A 22088-nucleotide genomic window follows, 5' to 3' on the forward strand; every position below is an offset into this window, starting at 1 on the left:
CCCATTCCCATTCCGGCACCCATTCGCGTGGCCCGTGGCCCACAGCCCGTAACCCCCCTGTGCGCGCAGATTCGCGGCCCGCGTTTCGTGTTTTTGCGCGAGCCGCTCTCGCGTCTCTTCGACAATTAGCCGAGCACGTGCTCCGAATTCCTCGCCGTCTTTTCCTCCTTCGCGCGGCGCTCCCATCCCGCCAGCGCACCGTGTAGGCCACGGTCACGCTTCGTCTCCACGCGTCCACTTGCTTCGCAACGGAACAGAAGCTTTATCGGCCGTAGCTTTCCACTGTTTTCGGCGCAACTAGTTCCTTAGATTTACCAGTCGCCGTTTACTGGAATTCGAAGGTGAAGCACTTTCACGCACCACTCTGGGTTTCAGCTTTGACTGCCGCACGGTTCAACAGTCTCTCTCTATCGGGACTCCTCCGAACAGTGTTTCGAAGCGGCATGGTAAAAGTCGCTCGATGTTTCGTGTTGACCGAAAGAGAGCCACTCCCGCGACTTTTCCCGGGTCGACTTCTCGATGAAACAAGATGATCTCGATCCATCCGCGAGAGGGTGGGGCGTCACCGCCGGGACGGTTCGCGGAGCTCGATGAGAGAAAGAAGAAGGCAGCCGTTCGAAGGGAAAAGGTGCGGACGGTTCGAACGATTCATCCAGCTTCTTCGCCGACTCTCCCGCCTCGCTTCCGGCCCTCTTGTTTCCCCTTGGTTCTCCTCCGCTCCGCTCGTTGCTCTCGATCCCGGTGCTCCTCCTCCGACGGCGCTCCCTCTTCCGACGTTAATTTAGACGAATTTCATTAGAACAAACGAACTTTGCTAATCCGCGCTAATCTGATTAGAAATTTGCCGTGGCGCGGTGCATTCTGCCGCGTGAAACTCCAGCCGGTCGACGGGAGCCTCGACGACGTCGACGGCGTCGGTGGGGCGTCGGTGGGACGTCGGTGGGGCGTCTGTGGCACCGGTGAAGGAGAGAACGAGCCTGCTCGTCGACTAGCATTCGTCCTTGTCCCCGTCCTCGTCCTCGTCCTCGTCCTCGTCCTCGTCCTCGTCCCGTCGCGTTCACGCAAATCCCCGTGCATACATCCGAGCGCGCCCTCTCTCTCTCTCTCTCCCTCCCAGTCTTTCTCCCTTTCTCTTTCTCCTTCGTTTAACCTCCCTCCGCGCGCGTCCGACGCCTACTCGTTCCGCCCACGCCTATATCCTTGCCCGGCAAATATTTGCAGGAATTAGCAACGATAGACGACTGCCTCGTAAATTCTCCTCGGCAGAAGGTTCACGGGATTTTCCGTGAGAACGGCCGGGAAACCGTGAATTCGAAGCCCTTCTTAATTAGGCCAGCCGTCTCGCTCGTCCGCGTCTATCCCGACTTTTGTTTATCGCCGCCCACCCCGATCCAGGGCTATACGTCTGTCGTCGTTCCTCGCGGTCCCGCTTCTCGCAGCACGGCCGCTCTCTGCTCTCTGCTCTCTGCTCTCCGCTCGCGATCCTCGCCGGTTATCAAGGGAATTGCGCGCGGCCGAGCAGTTTTCACGGTGAACCCGTGAAAAATAGCGGGTGTCTTGCCTCCCAGGATTACCACGCGACATTCTCGAGCGTTTCCTCGCGCAACCCGCCCAGCCAACTTTCGCGTACGAAACTTTCCTCGGGGTTTTTCGCCCGGCCGCCCCCGCCCCCCCCCCCCCCCCCCCCCCCCCCTCAACGGCCCACCCGCCCTCCCCGCGGAAAAACGACAAGATTCGGAAACCGCTACTTAGCGGCAGACACGGGCGAAGTTTCGCGGGCGGGGCCATTTGTTACCCGCGCGGAACCATTTGTAACGTTTAACGTTCCGAACTACCCCGAAAAATGGCCTCCCATCAAACTTCCGTGTCGTCTTGTAATGTAAAACATCGAAAGTTCGGTTCTAAATAGGTACGATATTTCGTCTGTTTCGAGCCGTTACGGGCAAACGATGCAACCGATACGGAGATTGGGCCGGGGGCGGTGAACTTGCTCGGAGAGGATGCAACCTATCCACGGTTATGCAACGGAGCGAGCTGGGGCAGAAGTCGATGCTTGCTCTATCGACGCGATTATGAAATTTTTCTGTCGCGACTCGAATTGCGATTTTAGTCCTCGGCCTAAGGAGTGAAGTAGTAAGTCGAAGAGTCTAGGGAATTGACTAAGAATTAGGGATGAGCGAGAGTAGAGTGGTGAGATTGATGATGGGGGGAGAGAGGTGGACTATGGTCTATGATTAGAGGGAGCCTAGTACTTTCGTCCAAGTGATAATGAAGGAAGAAAATGGAGGTAGAATGCAATTATTCCGTATACTCGGTTATCCGCAATACTGGAAATCGAGCATCCATTTTATTTTTCATTATCGCTTCAACCGAAATACGAGAGATTATTGGTCTGAAAATAAGTATCGATTTTATACGATAGATTGCTATAATTATGTCTGTTTATGATTTTTTTAAGAAATGTGCTTTTCATCGACCGTGGCGAACTGTCACCATGTCGACCGAAGACACGAATTAGGACATAAGAAAATAAACAAATAGAACAGAATTGTTCAGGAGAATATAGTGCATCGGCAAAATACAAAAAGACATTATAATATCATTAATTGCTTCTTGAAGTTAAATTACCTAAATTCATTAATTAATTATGTTTGACGATGCTGTCATTCATCATTTTTACATGAAATCGGTGCAGTACCTTCTTGAAGAAATATATACCTTTGCATTATTTTTCAATGCCCTAAATTTGACATAAATATTATCTTTCGACGACCCTACATCATGCGTATGGAAGAAGCTTAGTTTCCCTACCATAAAGGACCGTTTTTTATAAATTAAATAACTGTTGAACCAATGTATCAAAGTAAAAATTCTTGGTCTTAAATTGTTCCTTATAATAACGTATATCGATCCTACATAATAATAATAATGACAACAATAATAATAGTAATAATAGTTATTCTTAACTCCTTAGTTACTGTACACTCTTTATAAAACCTCAACTTTAGAAGGTAATTGAAAAGGTCAGAAATGCGATACGAAGAAATGCAATCTCCAATCGTCATAACTTGTCTATCTATGATATGTACGTACTAACAGTTATAACTGTGCGTAAATCTTGATCGTTTTATCACTAATCGAATTGGCGCTGCACGGACCCCTAGATAGAGCGCAGCAAATTCGAATTGCTAACTAGAGTCTTCGCTCGCAGTGAAATCGATGCAGCGCTACACGAAATTGTAAATCTCTAAACGTCCCAACAGAATTTGCTAAGTTGCGCGGACATAAGACCAGTCGATAACGACGGTGCTCGTGAATTTACGATGACGCGCGGTAACGGCGGGTCAAATGTCGCGAGACCCTCCCCTAGTATTTCTTTCGGCCGAATCGACGCGACAACTTTTTCCAAGCGGCGGAGGACGGAAAAAAAAATCGGAAGAATGTGAAGAGCAATTTCCTCGTTAATGGCGCGAAAGAGCCTTGTCGCGTGCACTGGGGACGTGCATTCTTCGAGGTTCGAGGCGCAGCTCGCGACAGACAGACAGACAGACAGACGAACGAACGGATGGACAAACGGGCGGGCCGACAGCGGGACGGAGACACGATACGATGAAAAATGCACGCATGACAGGATGCGGCGTGTGTGCGCACGATGAACTCGGGGCCCAAGCTCGTCCCCGCACTCGGGCAAACTCGATTTCCCTGTCGTGTGCGTCTCGGTGCACCGATGCACAACGGTCGCTCCTCCTGCGGTTTTCCCGAGCCGCGCGTGCAGCTTTCCTTGCCCGCGGAACCGCTCCGATAAGATGTATAAATAATTTACAACGCCATAATGCAGGAAAGAACCGATCGCTCGCCGTCTAGTCGATTTTCAAGGTAACCGCAGTTAATCCGGTGCACCTTTTCTCTCTCCCCTCCAGTGACGTTGTCTGAACCGAACGCATCCGATTAATCTCGAAAGATTTGTCTTCGGCAAAAATATATTCCTGAAACCATCCTGTCATTAGCCGAAATCGAAAATGATTCATTTCGACCGCGATTATTTCGCTGCACCTTTCCTCTCTTTTATCCTACAATGTCGTTTAAGCCGAGTGCATTCGGCGGCGCCTAGTCTCGAATGATTGGTTTCGACGATTTTCGTCGACTGAGTGAGTTGTGAAAAATTACTTCGTTCAAAATATGTTCCTGAAACTCTTTCGGCGTTGATACGATCCGTAACGTGGTCCAGATTTGTGTTCGAATGGCAAGGTGTCCCACGATTCGCGACGGGGGTACATACATCCGGCTTCGTCCCACCTCGTCGTGTTCGCCATAGGCGCGTGACCGCCATGCGAATAAAACGAGGCGTCGTCATCTCGATGGAACGTAGGACAATCGCGGACCTTATCTTCTTATTCAAGGTTTCGCGGAGCATCGTGCGTTGCGTGGCGTGGCGCGGCGCGGCGCGGCGGCGGCCGCACCTTCAATTACTATTATAAGTATTATTGACTGGAACGCTCCATGTGGACGCATTCTTTCGCAACGGCCGCTCCGCATCGGACGACGAATTCGAACTCTTCGTAGAATGGAGTCTATTCTGTTGGCGGAGCGGCCTTTGTTCCGCAATTCATTTTTTCTCGCGGCCTATTCATCGCGACGGCAACGGCTCTCCGCGCCGTATAAGACGCGGCCCCTTGTCTATACGTTATGCCTATTCTCTCGCCGATTACAGATCTCGCCCGGTATTATTGCCACTTACGCCGCCGCCATGTTTCTATTGTCGCGCGAAATCTACACGCTCGTAAACGTATAAGGCTGGCCCAGACCGGGGGAGAAAAGATCGGAGGAGAGTGCGCGCACGGCGCGAAACTTTGTTGGAAGCGGCGCGGCGCAGACAGGCGAGGAGAGCCGGCCGAAATTCCGTAGGAAACGCAAAATGGAAGGGGCTTCGAGCCTGATAGAGGATAGAGGATCGAGGTGCGTGGATCAAACGGGCGGATGGGGGCCGTTCGGCCCTTAAAAATTAATTTGAAAAGTCAGCCGAGTGGCCGGCTCCTGAAAACGATCCGCTATATGAGAAGTCTCGGGATAGGCCCGGGACCTTTCGTATTGCGGAAATCGCGAGCGAGCGAGCCGCGTCAGACCGCGGACGAAAACTTTTCAAATGAGCCAACTTTGCGTGTGTCTTGCGCTTTCGGCGCGTCTCGCAACCCCTTTCTAGAGACGCGGAAAACCTCGCATATTAGTAAAGTTGTCGACAGAGACACGAGCCTCCGTTCTCCGGAAACCGTGCGTCCCTCCCCGGTGCCGGTCGAGCATCTTCCGGCCGAGCTCTTCCCCCTGCGACCGTCTCCAATTTAACCCTTTAACCCCTTTCAACCCCTGGAGAGCGTAGAGCGCGTTCGCTCGAACTCTCTCGAACTCGCTCGAACTCGCTCGAACTCGCGGCGAACTCGCGGCGAACGTTCGCGGCCGATCCTCCGGGAGACGATAGCTGGACGCGACCAAAGCCCATCGACACCCTCTTGAGCAGAGGTCTCTAACCGTTGTTTTCTCTCTTCTTGTTGCAGGCCAAGTTGTTGGAGTCATCCCACGCTTGGCTCGGAGCCTCCACGTCGAGTATAGCAGGTAAGTTGTTCGAAGCTCCCCGCGTTTACCTAATTGTCTACCAGCAGCTGTCGCGACAGCGCATTTCAGATATGCAACGCGTTCGAACCCGGACCGTCTGTCTCCTCGGGATCCTCGTAGCCGGGGGTCCCGTCGGGGCGGTTCCGCGCGATTTCGAAGTGTCCCGCGATCGACATTGGCTGGTCGCGATCGTTTCCCGTTCACCACGAACGTCGACCGATTCCCCCTTCTTCCCGGGTAGCCGACGGATTAAGCGATCAGCGGACCGAGGACAGAAGAAACGGGAGGAAAGCGACGACTAAAGGTGGCGTGTAAACGGTGAGACGACTCGGGTGAACCGAGCCCGACGGGAAACAACGTATACTATACCTCGGCCGAAGAAGAGCAAGAGGAGGGACGGCCGCGGAAGGAGAGCGCGAGAAGACCGAGCGGAAAAAGGTGTTGAGCGATGCGAGCCGTGGAACACGCATTCGCCGTTATCCCGGCAATAACGAAGCCGAAGAACGCGCGTTGCTTTAATATAGAAAGCAATTTAGATAGACAACCGAGCGAGGTCGGCCGTTAATGGCACCGCCGATAACGTGCTCGTGATTCCAGCCGCCCAAGAAGCCGACTCGTCTGCAGACTCCCACGCGCCTCGACTCCCACCGCATTCGCGTAACGATTCCTTTCGTCAGGGTTGTTCCAACCTGGCTGTTTCGACGAATCGAGCCTCGCGTTCACCCCGAGACAGCAGGGACTCGAGAACGCGATCCTAATTCCCACCAAACGATTGACGGCTTCTAACAAGATGTGCCACCCGGAGGGGATCCAACCTCGATTCTTCTTCTTCTTCTTCTTCTCCTTCTTCTTCTCCTTTTTCGAACGCTCTTAATCAGGACCGTGTCCGATAGTCTCCGATTTTTTGCTGCACACTCCCCGGGCAGAACTGCGGTCTTCGAAAAAAATAACGGATCGTCGCACGTTACTACCGATCGGAACGAACGAAACATCCAGGACGATTAGAATTGGTTCGCCTGGTCGTCTCACCGGTGTACCGCCGCAGCCCCCTTCCTTTCCACCCGTTTGTCCACGGAGATTTCCTTGGAGTAGACGATTGTAGCGTGGAGGTACGAGCGAGGAAGGAAAAGGTCGACGAGATCGGCGAAAAGAATGCGGAAACCGAAGTATAAATGGATCTAGAGATCTCTGCTGTACGCGTAGGAGAGAGAGAAGGTGGCGGGTTGCGGGGTGGTGTGGTTGCCGGGAAAGCTAAGAGATATGAGATAAGAGATAAGAAGGGGATATATGTCCGTAGGATATAGGCCGATCCATCCTGGTCTCGAGATCGTCGGATCCGAGTTGCGTGAAGAGGCCAGAGGCCACACAGGCCGCCGTACCGCCTAAACATCGCCTAAACAAAAAGTCGAAATCCGTGACACTGTTTTCTAGCTGACTATACGACCCTGCTGAAGCTGAAGGCGCCCACGTGGACGCGGCACGATCTCCAGGAAGCGATCGAGGCCGTGGTCACTCAGAAGATGCGATTCACCCAGGCGTCGTCCAAATACGGGATACCGAAAGGCACCCTGTACGACAACATCCTCGGGAAGACGAAGCGCATGATGGTCCTCGAGGAGGCGGGCCTGAACTCGAGCGAGGAGACCGCCGTGCTCGAGTTCTGCTGCGACATCAGCGTCAGCCCGTACAATCGCCGCACCAAAAAGTCCCTGAACGCGATCCTAAACTTCGTCGAGAAGCTCCGACGGAAGCGCGAGCCCGGCTTCGTGTTCAACGGTCTCTCGGGGTTCCGCTGGTGGTGGGCATTCTGTAAAAAACACTCGATAGTCTCGCTTTACTTCAACGACGAGAACGAGAACGACCAATGATCCGCGCGAGATTTCCTTCTTTCGCTCGTGTTTCGCCCGCACGCGACAAAAGTCTTCCCTCGTTACTTCCCTCGTTTATCGTTAATCGCGCGCGTCGACAAAATTCTATTTATTCGTCGATCCGCGTCCGTGTCGGACCGGCAAGTCCATTTTCACTTGTTCGAATTTGTTACTGCGTTTGCGACACGAATCGATCGATCGACCGAACAACCGCGAGACGACGAGTTAAGCCATTTTATAAATGGCTACGCCAATGACGAATGCTTTAAAATTCATAACGCGCTACATTCCACGAGAGCCTATTGATCGAAGGCTTCGAATCGTTGACTTTTGTCCGTTGTGCGAAACACGAAGACGCCGGAACGCGTCTTCCGTCGAGAGTGCCCTGTGTATGTAATAATTCCGAGGATCGTTACAATTTGCCGTCGGTATACGGCAACGAACCGTTTCGAACGATCGCGATCCGAATTCTTTCCAATTGTGACATTCCACGCGCATTCCATTGAATCTGCGGCTACCACCGTAGCCGGGGACCAATAGCGAGCGTAATAAATTTTAGCAATAATAGTACTAATGATTACGTTTACAGCGATAGAAATAATAATATATTGCGTTGCCGCGGCTAACGATCGTACCAGCGATGATATAGTGCCTTTCCCCGACGTCTTCCACTCGAATAGAATTTACCGCGAATTCGATCCTCTAATCGCGGTGCCCGGCTCGGCTCTCGTCGCTTGTAAAACGATCCATCGATCGCTGCACGAGCCGTGTCGCTGTCCGCGAGTGTGCCTTCCTCAATTGTGATTTCATCGAATCTCACAATTTCGATCGTTCGAGATTATTAGAGTTTAAACTGTCTGCGTATTAGCGACGTGGTGCCTGGCCTTGAACGAGAGCCGAGCCGAGCCGAGCCGAGCCGAGCCGAGTCGCGCCTCGCCTCGCCTAGAAACGAGTGCCGCAAGTTTTTCAAATTGTCGATCGGGCGTACCCGTCGACGAGTTCGGCATTGCGATAAAAGAAACAAGAGTCCAGCGCGTACAGAATCATTGAAACTAATTAGCGGTACCGCGACCGGTGGGCTGTTGCACAACACCGAGCAGCAGATATTACATACTCCGTCATCGTCGCGAAAGCAGCAACGCGGATTCTGAATGCTCGTCGGCGGTGTTCGGCAGAAATCGAAAAAGATCGGAGCACGTCTCCTACAAAGATGTTACAAAGTCGTAGAAGAGCGCGGCCCGGATAGAGCATTCCTGTAATTACGGTCGAGCCAGAGATTTCGGTTTCTCGAGGCCGCCGAGCGGCAGCGTGGTTCCACCCTGTTATTTAGCTGGCCGAAACCGAGAGGGTAATGGCGGTGAGAAGACAGTGGACGATAACGAAATAAAAATCGCGGACGAACGAGAGTGGCCTCGAGCGGCTGAAACCTTTCGCGGCGGATAAGAGAGGAGAGACTAGACTCGGCGGCGGAGAGCCCGATCGCGGGTCTATTTCTGGGGAAGTTTGCTCGCGATCGTGCTACAGCTGATTCTCGGGGACGACAGGATGCTCTTTGGACTCGACCGCGACGTCCCTAGAAACACGCTAAGATTCTCGTCCCGTGATATGTAGAATTATAGCGCTACCTCGCCGAAACGTATCGTCGCGTTTCACGTTCCACGTTCCACGTTCCACGCGTCACCGGAAAGACGCGCAGCGCCGCCGTGTTCGCAATTAGTCCGACGCGAAAAGTCTGCCGTCGATTGATCTCTCGCGCAAGATAACGATAAGCCCGGCACCGACGTGCGGTGGCCCGAATCGGAAGATTTCGCGACGTTTTTTAGAACGACGAAACCGCGATGGAGACACTGCTACGAAACTTGGACCAGATGCCGCGGCCGCGTCTTTTGCAAACGGCGTCTTGCACTGTCTATCAACCCTTGCATACCTGGGGCATTTTATACGTTATGAAAGGCGAATTTTGCGACTCGTGCAACAGTTAACAACTCTTAACAATTTTTTTAATCTAAGCAAATTTGACAAAAATTATTTAGAAACATGGCATGACAATTTTTAGCGGCGTCTTAGAGTCGTAACTCGCGACCGCAAAGGGTTAAACAAATGTTACTGGCTAGTCGATCATTTAAGAAAGCCGCACCCGAAATTCTTCGATTCGAACCGCTGCGTGATTTTTTGAAAATTACGACAACGCTTATTTCCAAACGGTGATCTCAAAATAAAACGGTAATCGAGACAGATTGTTCTTGATAGAGCTATACAAATCGGAGATTTGGGGATTCCTATTATTGGGCATTCCTTGTTTAATCTAGAACGGAAGATAGTTCTTCGTAGCAGAAAAAGAGCAACCGCGTGAGTCTCCGCGTCTGTTCCAAGTTCGGGCAGAAGCATAGCGATGCTTTTCTCCAGCATGTTCGAGGACCGATAGAAAAATTGTGGGAAAGCTGAATCGGCGTTTATCGCGGCAGAACGGTCAAAGACGGCTCCCGTCTCCTTGGTTACTATCGTTATTGTCGTTATTGTCGTTATTGTCGCGCGTCGTGCGCTTGTTTGTACGCAAGCGCAACGGGCCCGCAACGGGCGGCGCGTCCGCGCAACTTGGCGGGCGCGTCTTTCCAATTAATTGTATTAATCGTCAAATTGGAGGATGCTCAATTAAACCCAATAAGTTAACTATTAAATAATCGTTGCGAATTGAGGTCAGCCGTCCGCGACGTACAGCCGTGCGCGCGTTCGAGTTGTATCGCGCCGCGGAGGCAAACCGTTGCGAGCCTGCGATTACCGGTTTAACGTTAAGCAAAATATTTTCTATTAACGAGCGAGCTTGTTCCGTTACGAACTCACACGCGTTTCTCTATCTCTACCTACCTCTCTCTCCCTCTCTCTCTCTTTCACTCTCTTTGTTTCTTCCATTCTGTTATTTTTCTTCCTTTGCGAGGATTGTATGCTAACGACAATACAGTCGATACGTGAACGTACAGAAGGCGGTCTCTGTGTGTGCATCTTTATTCCCCGACCCTTTCCCCGCCGCAATTTGCCTTCAACACTTTGTTCGCAGGTACGCTTCGGCAAAGCAGCTACGAGGGAACCTATCGCACGTGATTGTCGCACCTTGACTCGACTTACCCACGTTTGGCTATTTACGTTATACACGTCATTCGCCGGCGCATCCTTCCGACGAACGTCATTCACCGTTACCATTCGTTTTTATACTACAATCGCGATCAACGATACGCTGAACGCGGCCAACTTATCGATCGTACGATCGCGTAAACGTATGCTCGGCAAACGCCGATCGACAAGTTGCCCGCGCGAATGATTTTTTTCCCAATGCCGAACCGATCATCGCGTCTTTATCCTCATTCCCCCCGCCCCGATCGAAAACGAAACACCGACTAACGCTGTGCTTTTTCTGTTTTCTCTTTTCCGTGGGGGGCGTAAACTAGCAGACAGCTACCAATATCAGCTGCAGTCGATGTGGCAGAAGTGCTGGAACACCAATCAGAGCCTGGTGCACAATCTACGTTTCCGTGAACGCGGACCCCTCAAGTCCTGGCGGCCGGAAACAATGGCGGAGGCGATCTTCAGCGTCCTCAAGGAGGGATTATCCCTGAGTCAAGCCGCGAGGTAATCTCCAACTTCTACTTTTCATCCGTTCTTCTGTCTGGTCTTTTTCATCCCGAACGGTACGGAAGGGAACGGAACGGAACGGTTCCGTTTACCTTTCCTCGTCGACGCGCGCCTAATCCCCGCGAACAAGATCACGAGTAAAATCAAAAATACAAAATTAGAAGCGACTCCGTACCTATTTGTATCTCCTCGGTTTCATGGTTCCAGATTTGCATGGATCGTCGCGTTGAATCGTTACGATTCGTATCTGGCTCCCGCGGTATTAGATATTGATTGTCAAAGGATTGTCACGGAGACGTTTTATAACGAAACATCTGAATAATTTGTCTCCGGAGACACGACTTCTGGCCAGCGCCTCCGCGATTCTCGCCACCGCGAGTCGCGCTCAAACTTGGCCGAACTGAATTTTGTACGGTCGTGGAACAGAGGACCCGCGTCGCACCGTTATTTAACTTTAAGCAGCCAAATCGTCTGGATTACGTCCACGTCAGACGTTTCAACCGTTTAAGGAACCCGCGCTGAGAAGAATTTCATTATTAGATGGATATTTGCGGCGCGACGAGTTCAATTCAACTAAGGAAGTTCATCGGACCGCCTCTGCAATGAAATGCCGAATCTTAAACGATACTGTCGCCGTATCTGGTTGTCGGGTCTCGAGACATCTTAAACGCGTTCGTTTTCGATCTTCCACCGTGGAATTGTTCTTCGAGGGTTGTAGAAATTCGTTATCCCCGGTAGACGACGGTCTTTGACGGCTGAACGCGGCGTGGAAAAGATCGAAGAACTATGGGGATCGCGCCATTCCGAACTCTCTCTCTCTCTCTCTCTCTCTCTCTCTCTCTCTCGCGCGCGCGCGATTGTTTCGACTATGGCGAGCCGCGGGCAAGCGACTTAAATGGGTCAAAACGCGGAAGAAGAAAGAATCGCAGGCGGGCACTGCGCTCGAGCCATACCGAGCCGAGTCGAGCCGCGGCCGTCTTAAGAACTTTTTACAGCCGGCTCGTAAAACGCGTATCGCGTACGCGTAATAACGCGTCGCCGTTAAAAGGTTTTTCCCTTTGCGCGAACAAGGGGGCGCACGATCGAGGGAACGTTTCGCGGAACGGGTCCGATAATCTTAACGAGAATCGATCGAGGCTGTGCAGCCCCCATGCGTACCCGAGAGGGTCAACGTATAGCATGCTAACGAAAGCGTCTCGCAAACGGATCACTGGTGTTTCTTTTGCAGGAAATATGACATCCCGTATCCGACCTTTGTTCTTTATGCCAACCGGGTGCACAACATGCTGGGTCCGAGCGCCGACGGCGGGGCCGGTGAGTGTTAGTTGCCATTTTAACTAAATCGTCGCGACACGGCCGTTTCTCGATCATGGATTTAGGGGAAGTGTGGACGTGTAACGAGATCCTGATCGGGGCCGCTTGTCCTCCGTGACAAGTCAGCCGTTTATTTTGAATCTGGCGAAAGTCCATTTATTTGAAAAGCCAGATATGTATTCGAAGATCTTGCGTATTAGTCAAATTAAAAGTATTGGGAACTGATTATGTAGCGTATAATATATAAAAAATGTTTATGTAGTATATAGTATAATATTGTATAAACTGATTATATACTATAATGTTTGAATTTGCTGAAATAATATTATATATAAGGTGAAAATGTAAATATTATGAAATAGCTAGTTCGACGTTTTTTAGAAAATGAACTTGGGCCGCTTTCGAAATAAACGGCTCGAATGGTCAATGAATTAACTCGGGGAGGGGGAGGGGCGTTAATAGAGCATGATCGATGATTCTTCGAGACATGGATAATACTGCGTTCTCGTCTTCACTTTCACCTTCCCTTTTCGTCAACGTCGCCGCTGCATTTCGGACTATGATCCGAACACACGTAACGCACTCGTCGCGATCGAATTGTCGTTTCGAACGCATTAGATGCCGGATGCCGATCTATGAAAGCTTGACAAGTCCCTTTAAAGTGACATTAGCAACTGCCGGTAGAGAAGACGTTAAACGAGCTCGCCTGTTAACTCCGGTGCCGCGAATACGATCGCGTTTTTTCCGCGACAAGGGGTTAACGGATGAAGGCGAGTCTCATTCCGCGGGTACGTCGAACCGAAGTTCGAGAAACGGTGTACCGTCGCGAATACGTCGCGGTAAAATCGATTGTTGACACTGAAATACCATTCTCGGCCGTTGTTGGCTGCTCAGATCTCCGCCCGAAGGGAAGAGGCAGGCCGCAGAGGATTCTGCTGGGCGTCTGGCCCGACGAGCACATCCGCGGCGTGATCCGGGCTGTCGTGTTCCGCGACGGTCACTCGCCGCACATCGTCAAGGAAGAGCCAGCCTCCATGTACCCGAGTTTGGCGAATTACGCCGCCTGCAACGGCCCGGAAGGAGCGGTCAGCCCCGGAGCTGCAGCCGCGGCCGCGGTTGCGGCGGTCGCCCAAGGTAACGTAACGTCTCTTTCCTCTAGCCGAGCTAGCGGACGCTTCCTCCTGTAAATGCGGTGGGATCGACGTTTGCTCGGGTAATCCGGCTACTTTCGATTAACCTTCTGACCGAGCAACGTTTTCACGCAGGTCTGCGACATCAGATGTGTAGCATGGTAGCAGCGGCGCACTCGCAGCAACACGAAATGATGGCGACGAATCTCTCGACGAACCTGTCGTCGAACATGTCGACCAGCCTGTCGTCGAATCTACAGGCGGCGATGCAGGCCAGCCAGCATCATCACAACAGCAACAACAGCGGTGCCGTGATCGGCAGCAACAACGGCAGCGGCGGAGGGGGACCTATGCCTGGACCCGGACCGGGCAACAACGGCAACTCGCCGTTGAATCTTGGCCTGGCTAGCCCGGGATCCGGCGGCCCACCCGAAAGCCCGATGGAGAGTCCCCTGGCGAGCCCGCTGGGCCCGCTGATGGACCCGGGACACATACCCAGCAGCGTGGAGGTCGGCATTGGTGTCAGCGGAATGACCTACAAGCCGGCGCGAAGTTTCGTTAGCCCGCGGCCAGAGAATCTCTTCCAAGAAGACATCGCAGATCTCGTCAAGAGCCCGCACGGGCTGAAGGACAAGGACAAGATCCCGGTGAAGCTCGAGCCACTGACGGACTCCCGTTGCGAATAGTAAGCCAGCGACAGCCGAGCACGAAAGAGCTAATCGTTGCCGGTTGGACCAGCTTCGGTCGCAACAGGCTTCTCCGTCAGCGGCCGGCTCTTTCCGCGCAGCCGAGCGTTTCGAGCGGGGTAGTGACGCGACTAATTAGCCGACCCGATCGGCTCCGGAACACGATTCTAGCAGCGAGCCGCTGCGGTGTCGGCGGATTCGTCCGATCGCGACCGAATCTCGAGCAACTCGGGCGACTCGAGCGAGGATACGCTCTCGCAGCGACGCAAAAGTATACCTGTAGCGATCTTGGACGAGATCGAGGCTTACAATCAAAATGATGCAGAGAAAGGAAGACGGGGAGAAGAGGGACGCGAGCCGGCGAGCAGGCACGCGGGGTCGCAATCGACCCTCGCCGGACCGAAACCAGACCGACACTTTTCTTCCCTCGCGATCTCGGACGTGGATCGTGATCGCGATCGCTCGCGGTCGCCTGCCGCCGGCGGCGTGTCGCGTGAATCGCGTGGATCTAGCGCGACCGGATCGGTCGCCGGTCGCGAGTCCACCGGCTCTCGGAAAGTATGCTGTATTCACTGAGAAAGGGGAGAAGAGCGAGCGAGCACCGCGTGGCGCCAGAGACACACGCTTAAACTCGAGATTTATATATTCACGCATATACGATAACCGTACGTTTAATGCCAAATGTATAGTAATTGGCGCGCGGCCTCGGGCCACGGGCCATTATCCGCGTCGATCGATCGCCGCCGGGATCGGATCGGTTCGTCGGCGCGGACATAGATGTTTCAGTTTTTTGATCGCGACGCGGCTCGTCGGGAATCGATGCAGCCCGGATGATCGGAGAATCTTAGATCGTTGTTCGGTTAGGATCGTCCGGGAAACGCGCGCAGTTATAGAGAATTCCGCGCGTGGAGACGCGCGGGGAACCGCGCGAGCAACCCGGCGAACCCAAGATGTACAAAATTTGCTTACGAGTGTCTGTCGCACGAGAAAACGACTAAAAACCCTCATGGAACGAGAGAGGGAGGGGGGGGAGGGAGATGAGGACGAGCGCTGTTCGACTCGAGAGCGAACACCGAAAGAGAGAAAACATGCGAAGAAAGAACAAAAAACCGATTGCTATACTTTATTAAGTGTAATGATTGCCTTCCTGCCATATTTGGGGTATGCCAAGTATAAAAATTATAAGGTTTAGAGATTAGGGAAACGAGGAAATTCATTGAATTTGGAATTGGAGAACATGTCGATAGAGGTGTGCGAGTGTGCGAGAGCGGCGTGCATCCGTTGTTGTTGCGATCGCGTGCGCGTTGAGAGTCGACGAGAGAAACACTGCTTGCCTGAGATTCACCGTGAGAATGCGAGACAATGCGTGTGCGCGCGCGACCGAATGCTTTTGTTTCGGAAAGATCGTGCTATTTTTCAAAATTTTACATACCGCGCGTACGACTTTTTCGCGAAGGGACCCTCGATCCTCGACAATCGGAGAACGATCAAGCGTCGAGTAGCCTGCGAATCGACGGACGGATCGGTTACAGAATCCATCACTCCGAGAGTTTTTCGGCCCCGACAGCTGCCGATTCAGATTCGAATTTGGATTCGCGAGTCTACTCGTCGATCGTTCTTACCACGGACCGCCGTTCAGAGATATCGTGCGACGTCCACAAGCGAGTTCGTTTCGGGCCTAGCCATCCCAGGGACAATTTTAGAGGAAAGAAGGGAAGAGAGAGAAAGAAAGAGAGAGCGAGAGAAAGAGAGTTAGAGAGAGAGAGAGAGAGAGAGAGAGAGAGAGAGAGAAAGGATGAGCGAATGAGAGAGAAAGTGGGAGAGCGACTGTGAAAAATGGAGGACAAGAGACAAATTGGAAAAGGAGCGCGAGTGTGAAAAGGGAAACGGTACTTTCTAAAAACAAAAACGTTGATGTAAGAAAAGATGGGGAAGAATGGAGAGATTTTTTAAAGTCGGCACACCGGTTCGAGTGACTCTTTGTAAGTATTAAAAAAGTAAAGAAACAAAAAAAAATAACAATTTTCGAAGTGGCCTTCTGTGAAAGGAAAAGACCATCGCTTTTCGCTTTTGCTCGGTAAAGAAGAAACTAAAAAAATGGAGCGCATAGTTTCGGTCAGTCGTATTATCCGTTTGTCTAGGCAAATTTTTCGGAAGGACCGTTGTTCTCGCGCCACTCCCCTAACCGGAAGCTTTAACGGATTTAATGAGACAGTTCGTTAGGAAAGTATTTCGCGAGGAGGATCGATTAGCAAGATATATTATTATTATCGGCCATTAGAAAATTAAACAAATTCGGGGAAAACTTTGAGACGTGTTATTCTTGATACGAAAGATTTTTTTGGGGGCGTGAACGGGGAAAAAAAAATGAACGAAAGACGTATTCCGGGACGTTACGAGAGCACGATTATTATTTTCCGCGTGAATCGAAACACGGATAGCGGGAGAGAAACGGAGAGATGAAGAGAGAGAGAGAGAGAAAGAGATAACGTGGGAAAAGATAGGAAACAAAGGAAAATGCGGTAGATCGCGATCTTAAAAGATTTTATTACGATTTAGGCTTAATGTGTTCAACGAGAAGGTAAATTTGAACGAAACCAACGGGCGAGGGTGAAGCGAAAGAAGATATTCGAGAGACGAAGCGTGGAGATGGAATTGGAAGGGAGAAAAAGAGGGGAAAAATACGAGTTCAAAGAGCTGCAAACGAAATTGCGAGGAAAAATTAGCGCCAAGGGTACGAGGGTGGGTAGGGGGGTGGGGGGGCGAAGGATTAGGGGGAGAATGTGCAAGAGGGAAAGAAAGAGAGAGAAAGAGACATCGAGCGAAAGGGAGGGAGAGAGAGCGCGAAAGAGAGCGAGAATGCAGAGGATGGGGCATGTGAACAGGCGAGAATGTGGAAGAGATTAAAATTAATATTGTATAAAAAAAAAGTAGTAAGTGCCTTTCAAAGAAAAAAAATTAACGTGTCCCGTAGACCGTGACCACTTGTACATGATGAAAAGTCGTTCGAAATTTCGCGTCACCGGATACACCGTTTGCGACTGAAACAGAAAGACGAGGAAAAAAAATAGATGAAGAAAACGATGAACACGAAAAGAAAAAGTATTATTTGTGGGGACGTTGCGTAAAAACAAATTCTTACACAAGATTTCTTCTCAGCGACACGCGTTAAATACGTATATAGCTATGCGTATAATTCTCTTCGTCTCGTCTCGAAGTCATTAACGACGCTGCGCGATTTCTAGGAAGTATTCTAAAGAGCACCACGGTTAATAGTCGAGGATAGAATCGATGGCGGAAAACACCGGAATATTTTACGAGAAAACTTTTGGCTTTCCTTTTATCGGGCAACGCGGGGGGATGGATGGGGGGGGGGGGGGGGGGAAGTTAGGAAAAAAGATTTTTCTTCGTCGATTACGCAATGTGTCTACGAATCCTTTTGTGTGTGCGTGCCGAGCGAATGTACAGGATCAACAAGCAAAGAAAGCCGGACAAAATTTCTGTTTCGGATCTAACCACTACCGGTAATACCCTGAATGGCATATTCTCGTAAACGTTTCTTTTGATTCGCTTGTACGAGAGGGATATAGGGCGAGAGAACGCGTGAGAATGCTGAACAGAGTAAAAGGGGGGGAGAAAATCGAAGCGAGAACGTACGTGAGAATGGGACCGAGAGAAAGGAGATGCGAGAAAGAACTGAAGAAAAAACGAGAGATCGAACGCAGATGAACGTAAACGCAGGAGGAGAGGCAAGCGTATGACTTGAATCAGCAGAGGGAACGGATATTTCGAGAAACTTTCGTTTACGCATTTTGATATATATCTGTGAACAGATGATGAAGAAAGAAAAAAAGAACAAAGATACTTATATTACATACATAAGATGTAAGTGAACAAAAAAAAGCATCTAATACGCTATTATTGATATAGGACACAAAGTAAAGTAAATATATATATGAGACAAAAAAAAGTATATATATACATAAATTGATATATTGACGCTATATAAGGTTTCTGCTGGACGCGTTTTACTTTTGTGGGAGGAAGCGATGATGCGCAGTTTTTCCGTTCAAACGTCGTCGAGGACGAAACAAAAGTTCACGCGAAGAAGAGATTAAGTTAGACAAAAGTGTAAGGACCCTAGAGTCGAAGATAAAGTAGCTCTTAGAATTTTTATCGAGGCAACGTAAGGACGGACGGGCGTGACGCTAGTATACCACTTTTCAGAGAGGCGAACGAGAGACAGAGCGAAAGAGAGAGACTGAGAGACTGAGAGAAAGAGAAACATAAAGATAGAGAGATATAAAGCGAGAGAGAGAGAGAGAGAGAGAAAGAGAGAGAAAGCGAGAAAGTGTGTGTGCGTATGTGAGAAACCAAGAGAGGAAGAAAACCTGCCCATTTGTCCTCGTGGCTTCTGCGTTTCGCTCGCTTATCGATCGATCTCGCGGGTTTTCCAAGCTCTCGATCCGTCTTGGGGCGGCCAGAAAATCCGAAAAACTAGCTGCGATACGCAAGACGTATCGAAGGCTAATGGAAAAGCGTCGCAAAACGGCAAACAAAGCCGATAGCTTTGCAAGTCGCGAAACGCAAATCGCGCCACCTCCTCTGCGAATCGCGTGATCGAAAGGAGCCGTGAAAGGTTTTCCGCGAGCGCAACGTACCGAGCCGTAGGGTGGGGAATACAGTCGCAGCTATAGCGAGCCTGCCGAAAATATTTTAACAGCCTGATGCTCGAGAATTCTATCCGTACTTTATTCTGTAGCCGGACACAGGAAAAGTCATTCCCTGCACGCTGTCCACGTGTTCTCGTTCGTACAAGTTCAAGTAAGGATCAGGCGTGAACCGAGCGTGAACCAGGTATGGACTTCAATTGTCCCAATATCAACAGGCCAAGATGAAAAGTTTTCTTCTATCCGGACTCTGCTGACCAGATTCGAAGGAGATCGCTCTACATCAAACTGCGGTATGGATCGCTCCACGGAGTATCGAGGGCGCCTCTACTCGCGACGAGATTTGGCCCTGCGGTCTATTCGGAGCGATTTTCTTGACTCGTGACTGGCGAACCATAGCTCGAGTATCAAGGCGTTTGAATATTAAGGCGGCCAATAGTTTACAGAAATATTCGACTTCGTTCCATTTTGCGAACCCGCGAGAGACAGGATCTGAAATGTATCACGCACGCGCCGAACTCTTACCTTTATTTTCGCCTTAGATTCGAGGTGTAACATCGTGTTTATAATTAACAATCGACCGACATACACCGACAGCCACACTTGATCCACGAGGAAAGAAGAAAAGGTAAAGGTACCCTAACAAAATAATCCTCAGCAAAACTGTGTACGAATAAAGCGATTAACGAAGCGTAGTAGTCCCGTATCCGCGATTTACGACTAGTTTACAGGATGTGTAATACGTAACGGCGTTCATCGGCGGAAACCAAGGATAGGCAGAGAGAGAAAGAGAGAGAGAGAAAGAAAGAGTGAGCGACTGTGAGAGATAGATAGATAGATAGAGAGAGAGAGAGAGTGATAGAGAAAGAGAGAGTAAGAATGAAAGAGAATTTAAAGGGACGTTACGGCAGCGGAAGAAGAAACGCGTCGTACCGTGCAGAAGGGGAAAATCCATCCCGTGTTTTCCATTTCTCTGCCGCGGTAACGGCCGAACCATTCGAGGATAAACACTAGGTGGCATCCTAATTTACAGAAACTAGTAGTCGAGCAATAGAACCGCACATTTTTCAGAAACCTGATTATTTAATCGTACACACCCGGTCGCGAGCCGATATTCAATAAATCACGATACGCGTATCTGAAACTTGTACGGTCATTCACACTCTTACAGACAGACACAAAAACACACGCACACGTACACACACCTACGAAAAACATACACACGTATACACGATAGAAAAAACGAACGCAGCCAGCGACAAGAAGTTGGAGAGGTTGCAAGCGATCGACTGTGCGGTTCTCGCTGTTAACTCTTTCAAATAGTCGATTAATCGGATAAATTTTCAACCAAATTGTTAGTTGTTAATAATCAGAATTAATTTGCAATTCCTTCGGCGGATTGTACAAATTGAAATGAAAGATTTGCTTATCAAGGTGTTAGAAGCGAGAGCCGCGGGTCGCGCGGAGCCGCGAAAACTTTGAATCTCGATGAGGCGAAAGATGTTGGTCGTTCAAGGTCACTCGCGCCACCTAGCCCCCACTTTATAGTCTCACCACGTGCGTGGCCGAATGGTACAGTGGGGATGGCCCATTCATTGGCTTAGAGCGACCAATTTGTTCGGCCTTCGCTCTCAGTCAGAGCAACGGATAATAATAGCTATAGGAGAGAATGTATTAAAACGACGCAGGATACAGCGGTGAAACAGAACAATCGCAACAAGTGCTGAAGAATATGCGAGAACCAGGTGACAAAAGATATATACATACACATACACGGAGACGCATGCAGACACACCGTTGACATTCTGGGGACAGGTACACCGGAAGAGTACACACATCATACGCTACGCAACAGAGACAAACACAACCGCGCGTTCACTGTAAATAGAGAAAATGCAACATTAATTATACAACAAAGTTCATCTTTATTATCGTAACCTTGTAATATATTTATTTGTCCGCTCGTGAAGATACTTTTATCGTAGTTGAATGATAACGAGGCCTCTGTTCCGTTTGAATCTGCCGCTGAAGCGCGCCAAAGGGGCATTGGTCGCGCATAACGAGAGAGAGAGAAAAAGGGAGAGAGAGCGAGAGAGAAAGGAAGAGAGAAAGAGAGAGGGGCGTAAACGCGTTCTCCGTTTTTGGTACGATAACAAATATTTTTGAAAACGCTTGCGAATAAAAGTCTGGAGCGCACGCGGCCTCTCCGAGCAATGCCTCGCGAGTATTAGAACGACGAAGTCCGGGAAACAGGAGGATAAAACAAAATTTTCGCGATCGAGGCTGATCGTAGCCGACTTCAGACCAGTTCTTACCTCGAAATTTTTAGCGAATCCGCTTATACATAAGGACGTTTCAGCCTCGTTCGCGCGAATTATCCGCGAAGGCGGACCATAGGATCCGTCTTTGTTTCCGCCGCCTGTAATCTCGATGATCGATTCCGTTCGAAATCGTCGATAAGCGGCCTATAGAAAGACGCTCGCTGTCCAAGGACGACGACCAGCGCCGAGTTTCTTTGCAGATGGCGATAGTTTATAGTTACTATTTCTTTCTATTTTTACGTTAAAACGAAGTATTTCTTTTGAGTAGATAGTCAATAATTGATTGAGAAAACCCGATACAGAAACCCAATACGCGAATAGTTGCCTCCAAAACAGCAATTGTATGTACCCGTGACGAATCGCGAAGCGACGTTTGCTTTTCCGTTTCATTCCGAAATACTTTGGGGACACACGTCGAGGCGTTTCGATAAAATAGTTTTACTTTTGTAGTCACGGATGCAAAGCAAAACCTTGTCAACCATTACAAATTCCTCTTTTATTTATTACCGATTAGCATGTAAGATGACGTTCTACCGACATATGCTATTATTATAAATACACCCTATATATAGTGGAGTAAGCGTTACATTACCTACCTACCTACCTACCTACCTACCTACCTACCTACCTACCTACCAACCTACCTATCTACCTACCTACCTACCTGCCTGCCTGCCTGCCTACCTACCCACCTACCTATCTGCCTGCCTACCTACAAACCTACCTACCAACTACCTACCTACCTACCTACCTACCTATCTACCTAGCTACCTACCTACAAACCTACCTACCAACTACCTATCCGTGCTTGACGGGCGAACAACAGATGAATCACGCAATCATACATTTAAGTTGCTATTTGGCA

General features: G+C 50.1%; 1 protein-coding gene across 11 annotated transcripts in view; it reads left to right on the top strand.

Moving 5' to 3' along the window:
• Positions 1-21799, top strand: part of LOC144473590 (protein bric-a-brac 1) — a 267144-nt gene extending 245345 nt beyond the window's left edge. For 4 of the 11 annotated variants that reach the window (XM_078187565.1, XM_078187566.1, XM_078187567.1 and 1 more), the window contains 5 exons: positions 5550-5607; positions 10919-11099; positions 12331-12422; positions 13311-13550; positions 13682-21799. In XM_078187565.1, the coding sequence (XP_078043691.1) occupies positions 5550-5607; positions 10919-11099; positions 12331-12422; positions 13311-13550; positions 13682-14232 (1122 nt within the window). In that variant the 3' untranslated portion in view covers positions 14233-21799. Of the gene's footprint in view, positions 1-5549; positions 5608-7038; positions 9391-10918; positions 11100-12330; positions 12423-13310; positions 13551-13681 lie in introns of those variants that run through there. The other 7 variants (XM_078187569.1, XM_078187568.1, XM_078187570.1 and 4 more) reach the window with 7 other exon arrangements.
• Positions 21800-22088: the final 289 nt, after the last annotated feature.

Source organism: Augochlora pura, chromosome 7, assembly GCF_028453695.1.
Source record: "Augochlora pura isolate Apur16 chromosome 7, APUR_v2.2.1, whole genome shotgun sequence".
In the NCBI taxonomy this organism is placed as follows: domain Eukaryota; kingdom Metazoa; phylum Arthropoda; class Insecta; order Hymenoptera; family Halictidae; genus Augochlora; species Augochlora pura.